Source organism: Haliotis rufescens, unplaced genomic scaffold (assembly GCF_023055435.1).
Source record: "Haliotis rufescens isolate VD_foot unplaced genomic scaffold, xgHalRufe1.0.p SCAF_15, whole genome shotgun sequence".
Classification (NCBI taxonomy): Eukaryota; Metazoa; Mollusca; class Gastropoda; order Lepetellida; family Haliotidae; genus Haliotis; species Haliotis rufescens.
In genome coordinates this window covers 33263586-33275625 of record NW_025963835.1, presented here as the reverse complement: position 1 = coordinate 33275625, position 12040 = coordinate 33263586, and the positions used below count along the sequence as shown (strand labels likewise).

The 12040-nt window shown below is 41.7% G+C and overlaps 1 protein-coding gene across 1 annotated transcript; it reads left to right on the top strand.

Moving 5' to 3' along the window:
• The first annotated feature begins 3754 nt into the window (after positions 1-3754).
• LOC124132058 (UDP-glucuronosyltransferase 1-2-like) lies at positions 3755-10559 on the top strand. The gene is made up of 2 exons (XM_046495666.2): positions 3755-3798; positions 8586-10559. Exon 2 carries the CDS (start codon positions 8605-8607, stop codon positions 10126-10128), a length of 1524 nt encoding a protein of 507 aa, XP_046351622.2. The 5' UTR covers positions 3755-3798; positions 8586-8604; the 3' UTR covers positions 10129-10559.
• The last annotated feature ends 1481 nt before the right edge of the window (positions 10560-12040 follow it).

The window sequence follows — 12040 nt, the reverse complement described above, 5'->3', positions numbered from 1 at the left end:
ATTTCCAATGCCATCGTAACACGATATCGGCATTGGTGAGGCGTTATCAGAACACAAATGACGTTGCCGACCACCCACGTTCAGGAAGTCCCCGAGTAACGACGCCAAGACGGGACAGATAGATTCGAGTTACACATCTCCGACACAGGTTCCAAACGGCAGTAACGACGTCCCAGACAATTCATGGACTGCGCCGTATCCATCCCAACACTGTCAGGAATCGTTTACGTCAGTACGGGATTCGACCACGACGCCCTGCCATACGTCCCATTTTGACACACCGTCATCGCGTCAACCGTCTAAGATGGTGTCGAAATCATGTTCGCCAACCTCGAATATGGTGGAGAAATGTTGTCTTTACAGATGAATCGAGGTTCAACATTTCCCACAGTGACGGGCGCCAACGTGTTTACCGGCGTTTGGGAGAACGTTATGCACGCAACTGTATTGTGGAGAGGAATCGTTTTGGAGGTGGCTCTGTGATGATTTGGGGTGGGATAACAGCACGGCACCGAACCCCTTTGGTGGTTGTTCAGGGCAATCTCACCGGTGTTGGCTACAGAGATCAGATTCTGAGGCCTGTGGTCATTCCTTTCCTGCAACGTCACGGCCCGGGATTGACATTTCAACAGGACAACGCTCGTCCTCACACGGCTAGGGTCGCAATGGATTTCCTTCACCATAACAATGTCATGTTACTGCCATGGCCTGCAATTTCTCCAGATCTCTCCCCAATAGAGCATGTGTGGGATGAAATAGAGCGCCGTCTGCGTCGTCTTCCACATCCTCCAGATAACGTCGTGACGTGGCACAGGATTTGAGGAGGATATGGCAGGCCATTCCCCAGGCCTTCCATGCCCATTTGGTGGACTCCATGCGTCGCCGATGCAAAGCTGTGATTCACGCACAGGGTGGTCATACCCGTTATTGACTTTGTGACTTTGTCGTTTGACCCCCTACTCCATTTTGATCTTCTGACGTCATCGTAACAGATGTTGTTCAGGTCCCGTTGACATTTTCTTATGGTCCGATCATTCAGCGGCTACAGCGTCTGCATTATTTTGTTCTTGCTGTGTTGTATTTCAATCCAGAATATATTTTCTCCGTGCACAGTTTCTTTATGTGGCTAGTATATGTTTCTTTTAGTGCTTGTTACTCTTCTTTTAATTTGTTTAATTACGCGAAGTTATATCGCGATTTTCATGGCATTACTATTGTTGATAAGATTTTTTTCTTCTCTTTAGTATAACCCTTTATTATAATAAGAGTCTGAAAAAAGGGTTGATCATCAATATTGAAAAATGGATTCCCCTTCTCCTCTAAATATGCTTTATATACTCTTCAAAAAAAGAAACTTGACACTGACTTTCAAAATGAAATATAATGCGATTGTTTCAAAATAGGACACAGAAACCATAATTTAAACACTGTTTGAAGATCAATGTACACAATGTTCAAAACATTAATCGTGTCACCTAGACAGACACACGTACACGATACAGCTAATGTCACAAGGGTACAGAAATTGTCAGTATCGGTTGTGCCCACCACGTGCATCAATCACCGCTTGACACCGACGACCGATAGATGCAATCAAGTTGTCAATAACACGCTGTTGGATGTGCTGCCATTCATGCTGAAGTGCATCAAGAAGCGCCGGAAGTGTTTGGGGCGGTGGATTCCTTCTGCGAACGCGTCGATCCAACTCGTCCCACAGATGCTCAATCGGGGACAAATCTGGTGACCGGGCTGGCCAAGGTAATGTCTGGATGTTGTTGTGCTGTAAGAAGTCCTGACAAACACGTGCAATATGCGGTCGAGCGTTGTCCTGCTGAAACTGTCCGCCATGAACGTTGACGTGAGGAAGAACGTAAGGCTGTAGTCCACCCTTACGTTCACCCCGACGTCTGTAGACACGTGCGCGCCAATCAGCACGTGTGAATAGGAAACGGGACTCGTCAGTAAACAGTACATTTCTCCACCTTGCACGTGCCCATCTTACCCTCTGTTGGCACCAAAGCAGACGGTCCGCCAGATGACGTGGGGTCAATACATGACGTCGAACAGGTCTTCGTGCAAAAAGTCCAGCCTCCCTCAGTCTGTTGCGTACCGTTTGATCTGATATTCTGCGTACCCCAGGGATCTGTGTGGTTGTAGACGTGGCTGTGGTAGTGCGGTCTCGGAGGTGTCGCAGCCGGATGTATCGATCTTGTGCTTGGGTTGTCACCCTTGGTCTTCCTGACCTTGGTCTGTCGTCAACTCTGTTGGTGTTGTTGTATCGGGTCCACAGTGCGGAGATTGTCTGTCTGGATACGCCAAAGTGCCTGGCCACTTCTTGCTGAGTTGCTCCAGCTTGTAATCTCCCAATGGCGTTGTTCCGTTGAGCTGCATTCAGTCTTGGCATTCGGTCACCGCCTCTACTGCCGTTATAAGGACTGTATGAACAGCCGTTGATGTGGATTTTTATACCCATTCAGCAGGGGGGGCTGCATGCCTAAATGCAGGATCCTGTGCTGCACGTTTTTTACAGGCGGTTGCGTTTGGATGAAGCTGTAAAATTGATCCCCAAACACTACGTTTATGTGCTTTGCGTGTGTTTTCGCATTATCTTTCTGTTTGACTTATATGGTTCTCATATAATGTAATTATTTTAGATATTTGGCAAAAAGTGGTTTTACATCTATGTCAAGTTTCTTTTTTTGAAGAGTATATTTTATACATAAAGTTTCTTTGATATTTGTCTTATTACATTAATATATAACTAATTATGAAGAAGAGAATTATTACACTTTCGGTACACATTTCAAGAAATTTAATTTGATAAATATCCCATGTATTGCTTGATCTATAGCTTTCATCGATCCATACATTTGTTAGTACAATCAACTTTATTTTTGGCAGAGATTTCTTATGAATATGGAAAGGGTTTTGTCGCTTTTTTATTAGTATATTTATATAGTCCTTGGAGAAAATAGTCGCATTCGTGCGACATGATACTGATTTTTTACTTTTGTTTACATTTAATAGTGCGAACAATAAAGCTAGTCTGGAACATTCTCACTGACAAATGTACACCACGTTTATAGAGTGAGTGAGTGAGTCAGTGAGTGACTTGCGTCTTACGTCGCTTTTAGTCCAGCAATATCACCCTCGGACACCAGTAATGGGCTTCGCACATTGTATCCATGTTTGAAATCGAACCCAGGTCTTTGGCGTGACGAGTGAACACTAGGCTACCACATCGCTTCCTATTTATTATGGAAAACACCATGGAACAGTCCGTAGCTCTGTAGCGACAAGTCAAAATCAAAATCGTTTATATGGAGCAGCACAGAGACACGGCTACCGCAGCTAGAAATAGATGTGTTTGTGTCCCTTACGGAGCTCCGTACATCTGTCTGTTTTCCTGGAGTGGATTCAATGATTTCCATGAATATAGCCCCGCCCTGCCATTCACACGCCTCAATATTTGTATTGGTGAACTCGCCACCTTCAACGTATTTGACCTTCTTGCGGGAATCATCTCAAAAGCTATTCGTTGGCAGCTTTCTCTATAACTAGATATACAATTTCCTGAGATGAATTATGTATATGTTAATGGTTGTTATTTGAACGTTTTATCTTGACTTACCAACCAAGGTCGGACCAAAGTACAATCAGAAACAGAACACATCTAATACTCGGTGTCATAACTTTTGAGAAGATCCCTAGGCGGTGTCACGTGACAGCTGTCAATGTTTTCGCTCTGGGTAATTCGACAGCTTCACGAGAGGTTCGGCGCGCTTCTCTAGCAGAAAGGTAGGGAAACAGGTACGTGTAGTTCGTTGTGAGAATAGCTTTCAGCGATTTTTTCCACGGAAATGTTATCCGTTGATCATTAAAAACTTGTGCATGTAGAGAAGTCGATTGGCTCAGGCATAGTTGCAGTTTTATTCAACTACTTTAGAACACTCTGAATGCCTGCCATTAGTCTTGCTCCAAGGCTGCACTGACAGATAAGTCCACAGTGTATATATTAAGTCAATCCTTGTGATAGGCAAGTCTAGATAACCGGACAGAGCATCTAGGGACGCCTGTCTCTTATAGGTGTAACTTGTTCTTATAATTTATATAACCTATAGAAATTATGATTTAAATTAATAATTATTGCCTTAGAGACTTGTCTAGACTAACATTTAGTCTCTGAAATCTTATATTACACAATATCCTTCTTGACTCTAAAACAAATAAAAAAATCCCTATCCTGATTTCAGAATAGAGCTAGCTTGAGCTGGCTAGACTTGCTTTTGTATGCATTTCTAGATTATTTTTTCATAAAATAAATATATTCCACGGTCATGGTGCAGGACTAAGATTTGTCCAACCTGCAATCTCAAGAGTGTAGGATATCCATATTATAGGCGTTGAAATCCCTAATCACACACGGTCCCTCTTTTAACATATATGTTTGTTATGGATGTGACAAGCGTATCATTTGTTCTGTACAGAAGTAGAGAAGTCCTTCTCCCGAGGATGCTTTCGATACTGCGTCCCTGCAATTAACTGGTTCCATTGTTGGGGCGCGCAGCATGCTTGGCGCTTTTTGCCAACACACGGCTACCGCCTGTCTTCTGGTTAGCGCAGACAGGAGCCAAGTCTAGCCCCGGGGGTGTGGTTGACCCCGTGGACTGGCGTACAGAGAAGTCTAAGCTGGATTAGGTCCGGATGGACTTCCTCTAATCCTAAAATGAGTTGAACTCTTCTTATACTCGTTTTGATACTCATGATTTTTCCTCAAAAGTTGAAATTGAATTCAGTGCCCCCAGCAGGATGATATCTTAGCCGTATCTAATGATAATGTTCTTAAATGTTTTAGCGCACTATACATACGCAAGGCCAATCTCATTAAAATCAGTTGTAAGTTCTCGCTGCCGCCAATCAAAGATCTCAGGACATCCCACGTCAGAACGACCTTCCGCTAACTTTGACAGACCACTGAAATGACTAACAAGAAGTCGACATCAGCCAATTAGAAAGCAGTTTCTCGAGCTTTACGGCACTCATTTCAACCTAGCGACTTCCATTTAAGGCTACGCTTGCAAAATATGTGGACACAGTTCTCGATTAAAAGTTTGAAAACTGAACAAACGACCATTCCGGAATGTCTAATATATGGTTGAGATTGCGTGGCAGTGCTTCCCACGGACTGTGCAACGTCTTTACGTTCAAATGTTTATCCCACGGAAGCGAGAGACAGACGATAATTTTGACGGAATCAGTCGTACGGGCCGTAACTGTCGTTCGCAACACCACGTGTAAACGTTTTCGAGGTTGCATGATCAGACACATTCCGACTGTCACTTTCATGATCTGGTAAGCGACGCTTTGATTGGTCCGATGAAAGGTCGTTCTGACGTGACCCGTAATGGGATATCCTCAGATCTTTGTTTAGCGATAGCGAGAACTAAGATCTTATTTTAATGAGATTGTACGCAAGGCATGCGACCCGTGAAGATCTGTGTTGGAATAGGTCTTCAGCAACCCATGCTTGCCGTAAAAGGCAACTATACTTGTCGTAAGAACCGACTAACGGGATCGGGTGGTCAGGCTCACTGACTTGGTTGATGCATGTCATCGTATCCCAATTGCGTGGATCGATGCTCATGATGACAATCCCTGGATTGTCTGGTCCAGAATCGATGATTTACACATCGCCGCATGTAGCTGGAATATTGCTGATTGCGGCGTTAAACAACAAACAAACAAGGCATGCGGCCCAGGTAATTTATATATTTAATGTATTTAATGAATGCAGTGAACAGTTGTGCGGCATATTTAAAAGCTTTTACAAGCTTCATTAGATTCCCATCACGTTCCTCTATTTTGGAAACGTTCTAACTCTGTATCTGTTCCTAAAAAGCAAAACCCAAGTTATACAATGATTATCGCCCTGGGGATTTAACTTCAATACCTAGGAAATGCCTTGAACGCATTATCAAGAGATTATCAGTATATTTATAGTCCTTTGCAATTTGTATATAGACCCGACAGAGGTGTCGAGGACGCACCACAGACTGTCCTGCAGAAAATCTCAGGCCGTCCAGATAACGGTAAATCGAATGTAAGAATATTGTTCGTCGATGTTTTTCATCTGCTCTCAATACCATACAACCTCACGTACTTATGCAAAAGCTGAACAACATGGGTGTTAACACAAATATTGTCAAATGGGTCAAATCTTTGTTTAAACAGGCCACAGTTCGTCACCGTTAATGGCACCTGCTCATCTCTTATTCGCACTGTTACTGGGGCCCCTCAAGATGGTGCTATCTCGCCCATCTTTTCATTTTGTACACAAATGACTGTAGTCGCCGTTGTTCTGTTGAATTGTTTCTGTAAAATTTGCAGATGACGCTGCACTTGTATCGCTTATCAAAGATTCAGAACTTGAGTATAGAAATGATATTTCTAATTTTATATCTTGCTGTAAGGATAGTTATCTGTTTTTAAATATCAAGAAAATTAAGGAAATGGTCATAGATGTTAGGGAAACTAACTCATGTTTTACCCCAATTGTTATTGTCACTTGATAATGAAGTAATAGAAGTATAGCTATCTGGGCACCGTCACTGGTTCAAAACTCGCACGGAATGAAAATACACAATAAACAGAGCAAACAGTTAATAAAGCAAATAAAATATTAAGCGATATTTCGCATGTTTTACAATTGGAGGATGAACTTCTTCCTCCTTGCCGGATTACGATTGCCGATGTTAAGAACAAACCCGGAATTAATGGACACTGCACGTGCTCTGCAAATCCTGCAATCAACCGAAACCTGCAAGGCAGTCGCCATGTTTATGAACCGAATGTCGATTTCGTTTCGCGATTTTGATTGGACTATGCATAGACACTTCCAGCCAAACTATAACTCCATAATACCAGCCGTGTTCGGCGAGGGTGGAATCTGGACTTTTACAGTCAGTTAACTCTCTTGCCTCGGGCAGATGGCTAGTACCAGGTTTTGTAATAAGTTTTATGACAAATAATTATTGAGCATTTATTAGTTCCACATTTACTGTTAATCACGTTTGCGATGCTCTTAGTTATTTGTATGTGTGTTTGTCAATAAGCTGATACCTTGTGCTAACGTTACCAAAATTTCCTTCGTGATAATATAGTGTTATCTTATCTCACCTAATCTTATCAATTCCTCCCCCTTGATCTGTCCCCACGGGCGCTCATCACAGTTCGAAAGGGCCTGGATCACGCGCGGGCTAATATATAATATATGCATATATAATATTAAATAATGCTTAACTACCAATAAAGGCAAATTTACATTGTTTGTTAAGTTTGTTGTTTATGGTCGCAGTCACTTGTAGTCCAAATATATGACGACAGCCTGTAGATAACCGAGTCTGAACCAGACAAACCAGTGATTGATATGAGCAGCGTCTCACGCCATGAACACACAATGCCATTTAGAAAGTGGTCAAATGTAACAAGTGTTATATTTGGGGTAACACTTTCTTAGTAAAGTACAGATTCTCGTACATTTTGGGGTTGAGTCCCGTCCGGGGTTCGAACCCACACTGCCAGAGTGATGCATCTAATCGCCAGCACCCACAGTCAGCGATCTAACCCTGAGCTGAGTGTATTGCAGACTAATATCTTTATATATGACAGACTAATATCTTTATATATTGCAGACTAATATCTTTATATATTACAGACTAATATCTTGATATATTACAGGCTAATATCTTTATATATTGCAGACTAATATCTTTATATATTACAGACTAATTTTTTCATATATTACAGACTAATATCTTTATATATTGCAGACTAATATCATTATATATTGCAGACTAATATCTTTATTTATTACAGACTAATATCTTTATATATTGCAGACTAATATCTTTATATATTACAGACTAATATCTTTATATATTACAGGCTAATATCTTTATATATTGCAGACTAATATCTTATATATTGCAGACTAATATCTTTATATATTACAGACTAATATCTTTATATATTGCAGTCTAATATCTTTATATATTACAGGCTAATATCTTTATATATTACAGACTAATATCTTTATATATTACAGACTATTTTTTCATATATTACAGACTAATATCATTATATATTGCAGACTAATATCTTTATATATTACAGACTAATATCTTTATATATTGCAGACTAATATCTTATATATTGCAGACTAATATCTTTATATATTACAGACTAATATCTTTATATATTGCAGTCTAATATCTTTATATATTAAAGACTAATTTTTTCATATATTACAGACTAATATCTTTATATATAACAGACTAATATCTTTATATATTGCAGACTAATATCTTCATATATTGCAGACTTATATCTTTATATATTACAGACTTATTTTTTCATATATTACAGACTAATATCTTTATATATTGCAGACTAATATCTTTATATATTGCAGACTAATATCATTATATATTGCAGACTAATATCTTTATATATTACAGACTAATATCTTTATATATTGCAGACTAATATCTTTACATTTTGCAGACTAATATCTTTATATGTTGCAGACGGCATCTCTTATCCAGGATGTGGGCACTTACAACAAGCTTGGCCCTGCTGTTGTTGCTGTTGAGTCTGCCTGGGTTCCAGGCTGCCAGGATTCTCTTCTTGTATATGCCAACATACAGTCACATCCGGGGATCTTTGAACGTGGCCACTGAGCTCGCTTCACATGGTCACGTGGTATGGAATGCTCTGTCAACTGAACTGGCCAATCACAAGGGCATGCAGGCACCAGGGGTCAACATCCTCAAATACGAGTCTGTTGATGAATATGACTTTGACCAAATGATCCTCAACAGCATGATAAACGCATATTTCCAAGAAAACGGTCCTCCTGTGCCTTTTGATCTTATAACGGAAATATGTGACCGTATTCTGAGGGACGAGGAATTATTTAAGAGAATCAAAGATTTGAATTTTGATTTGATTATATTTGATATTGTACCCTTAGCCAGAATGCTTACCACCATTGCCTACAGACTGGACATTCCCTTCATATTCATAGGGGCAGCTTTCGAGCCTCAAGTTAGCAGGACCCCTTTTGTTCCATCTGCGTTTCCGTTCATCATTTCCCCAAGGACACCGAAAATGGACTTCGGGACGCGTGTAGCGAATGCCATCACGACTGTGCTGTACGTGTTCTTTTATGATCCGTTCTGTACCTATAGGCCAGTAGCGACATACGCCCCCGAGAAGCCGTACATCTCAATGGAATCTCTGACAGCTAAGGCCTGGCTGTGGCTCATCGACATTGAGCCCCTACTAGACTACCCAGCTGCCACGCTGCCCAACGTGAAGCTGATTGGATCTCTGTCAGCGACTGAACCAAAGCCACTCCCTGTTGAATACAAGAAGTTTATGGACGAATCAAAAGAAGGCGTGGTCATTGTTTCTTTCGGAAGTAATGTGAAGTCGCTTCCTGATGAAATATCCAAAAGGTTACTTGAGGCGCTTTCACGAACGAACTACCGATACATATTCAAGACTGACAAAAAAGTCAAAGTTGGACCTTATGTTCTTTTGACCGACTGGATGCCGCAGTCGGATCTACTCGCCCACCCGAACACTAAATTGTTTATAACCCATTGCGGAGCTAGTGGTCTGAACGAGGCCTTCTTGAAGGGAGTTCCCATGATTGGTTTTCCCCTTTTTGGGGATCAACCGTATAATTCAATGAAGGTCGTGTACCATGGCTTTGGTCTCAAAATGGATTTGAAAACGTTTACTGTTGCTGACTTGGTATCCAACATCAATGAGGTCATTCAGAATTCTTCCTACTCACAGAATATCAAGAAAGCTGCGGAAATCACGAAGCTCCGAAAAAGAAGTCCCAAAGATGAAGCTGTTTACTGGATAGAACACGTGCTTAAATATGGCGCCGCCCATCTGAGGTCGTATTGTCAGGACATGCCGTTGTATCAATATTTGTGTCTGGACGTCATCGGGCTTGTCCTGTTCATCCTCCATATGTGTATTTTCCTTATATGGAAATTGTGTAGCTATTGCTGTAGGAAAACCTGTAATCAATCAAAACAAAAAGTAGAATAAGTATCCAATATAGTCTTTTTACAGGGAGTGAGTGAGCGAGTCATATCGTCAATATTTCAGCCATATCGTGACTTACTGTAAGGAGACGGAGCGGTAGTACAGTAGATAACCGTTTGCTTGTGACGCCGAAGGCCCGGGTTTGATTCCCGACATGGGCACAATTTGTGAAGCTCATGATTTCTGGTGTTCGAGGTTGATATTGCTGCGCTAATTCTAATAGCGGCGTAAAACGCAAGTCACTCACTCACTCGCTGTGTAAACGTGGTGTGGCTGGGGAAACTGTCAGTGAGAATGTTCCAGGTTAGCTGAATATTTAAACAGGGAAATATAATTTCAATTTCTTTTGTATCTTTGTATGATTTGTAGAGTGAATGTTTATTTCACCGACAAAAGATACCTTCAGTTTTTCTAAAATAAAAAGTTTAATTATATGATGTATCGTGTTATCAGATATGCTGTTCCGTGTCATCCTTCCCTATGGCGTGGGTCGTGATAATGTTTCGAATCACTGGTTTGTCTGGTCCAGACATTATTTACAGGCTGACGTGATAGGACTGTAATATTCTGACTGCAGTGTGTGACAACATGCACTCACTACGTGCATCTATATGTATTGTGTATCAGGTGGGTTTATGCTGTATCGGGGTCCGTGCACCTATGTGTATTGTGTGTCAGGTGGGTTTATGCTGTATCGGGGTCCGTGCACCTATATGTATTGTGTGTCAGGTGTGTTTATGCTGTATCGGGGTCCGTGCACCTATGTGTATTGTGTGTCAGGTGGGTTTATGCTGTATCGGGGTCCGTGCACCTATATGTATTGTGTATCAGGTGGGTTTATGCTGTATCGGGGTCCGTGCATCTATATGTATTGTGTATCAGGTGGGTTTATGCTGTATCGGGGTCCGTGCATCTATATGTATTGTGTATCAGGTGGGTTTATGCTGTATCGGGGTCCGTGCATCTATATGTATTGTGTATCAGGTGGGTTTATGCTGTATCGGGGTCCGTGCACCTATGTGTATTGTGTATCAGGTGGGTTTATGCTGTATCGGGGTCGTGCATCTATATGTATTGTGTATCAGGTGGGTTTATGCTGTATCGGGGTCCGCGCATCTATATGTATTGTGTATCAGGTGGGTTTATGCTGTATCGGGGTCCGTGCATCTATATGTATTGTGTATCAGGTGGGTTTATGCTGTATCGGGGTCCGTGCATCTATATGTATTGTGTGTCGGGTGGGTTTATGCTGTATCGGGGTCCGTGCACCTATATGTATTGTGTATCAGGTGGGTTTATGCTGTATCGGGGTCCGTGCATCTATATGTATTGTGTGTCAGGTGTGTTTATGCTGTATCGAGGTCCGTGCACCTATGTGTATTGTGTGTCGGGTGGGTTTATGCTGTATCGGGGTCCGTGCACTTATATGTATTGTGTATCAGGTGGGTTTATGCTGTATCGGGGTCGTGCATCTATATGTATTGTGTATCAGGTGTGTTTATGCTGTATCGGGGTCCGTGCATCTATATGTATTGTGTATCAGGTGTGTTTATGCTGTATCGGGGTCCGTGCACCTATATGTATTGTGTATCAGGTAAGTTTATGCTGTATCGGGGTCCGTGCACCTATGTGTATTGTGTATCAGGTGTGTTTATGCTGTATAGGGGTCCGTGCACCTATGTGTATTGTGTGTCAGGTGGGTTTATGCTGTATCGGGGTCCGTGCACCTATATGTATTGTGTGTCAGGTGGGTTTATGCTGTATCGGGGTCCGTGCACCTATGTGTATTGTGTGTCAGGTGGGTTTATGCTGTATCGGGGTCCGTGCACCTATATGTATTGTATGTCAGGTGTGTTTATGCTGTATCGGGGTCCGTGCACCTATGTGTATTGTGTGTCAGGTGGGTTTATGCTGT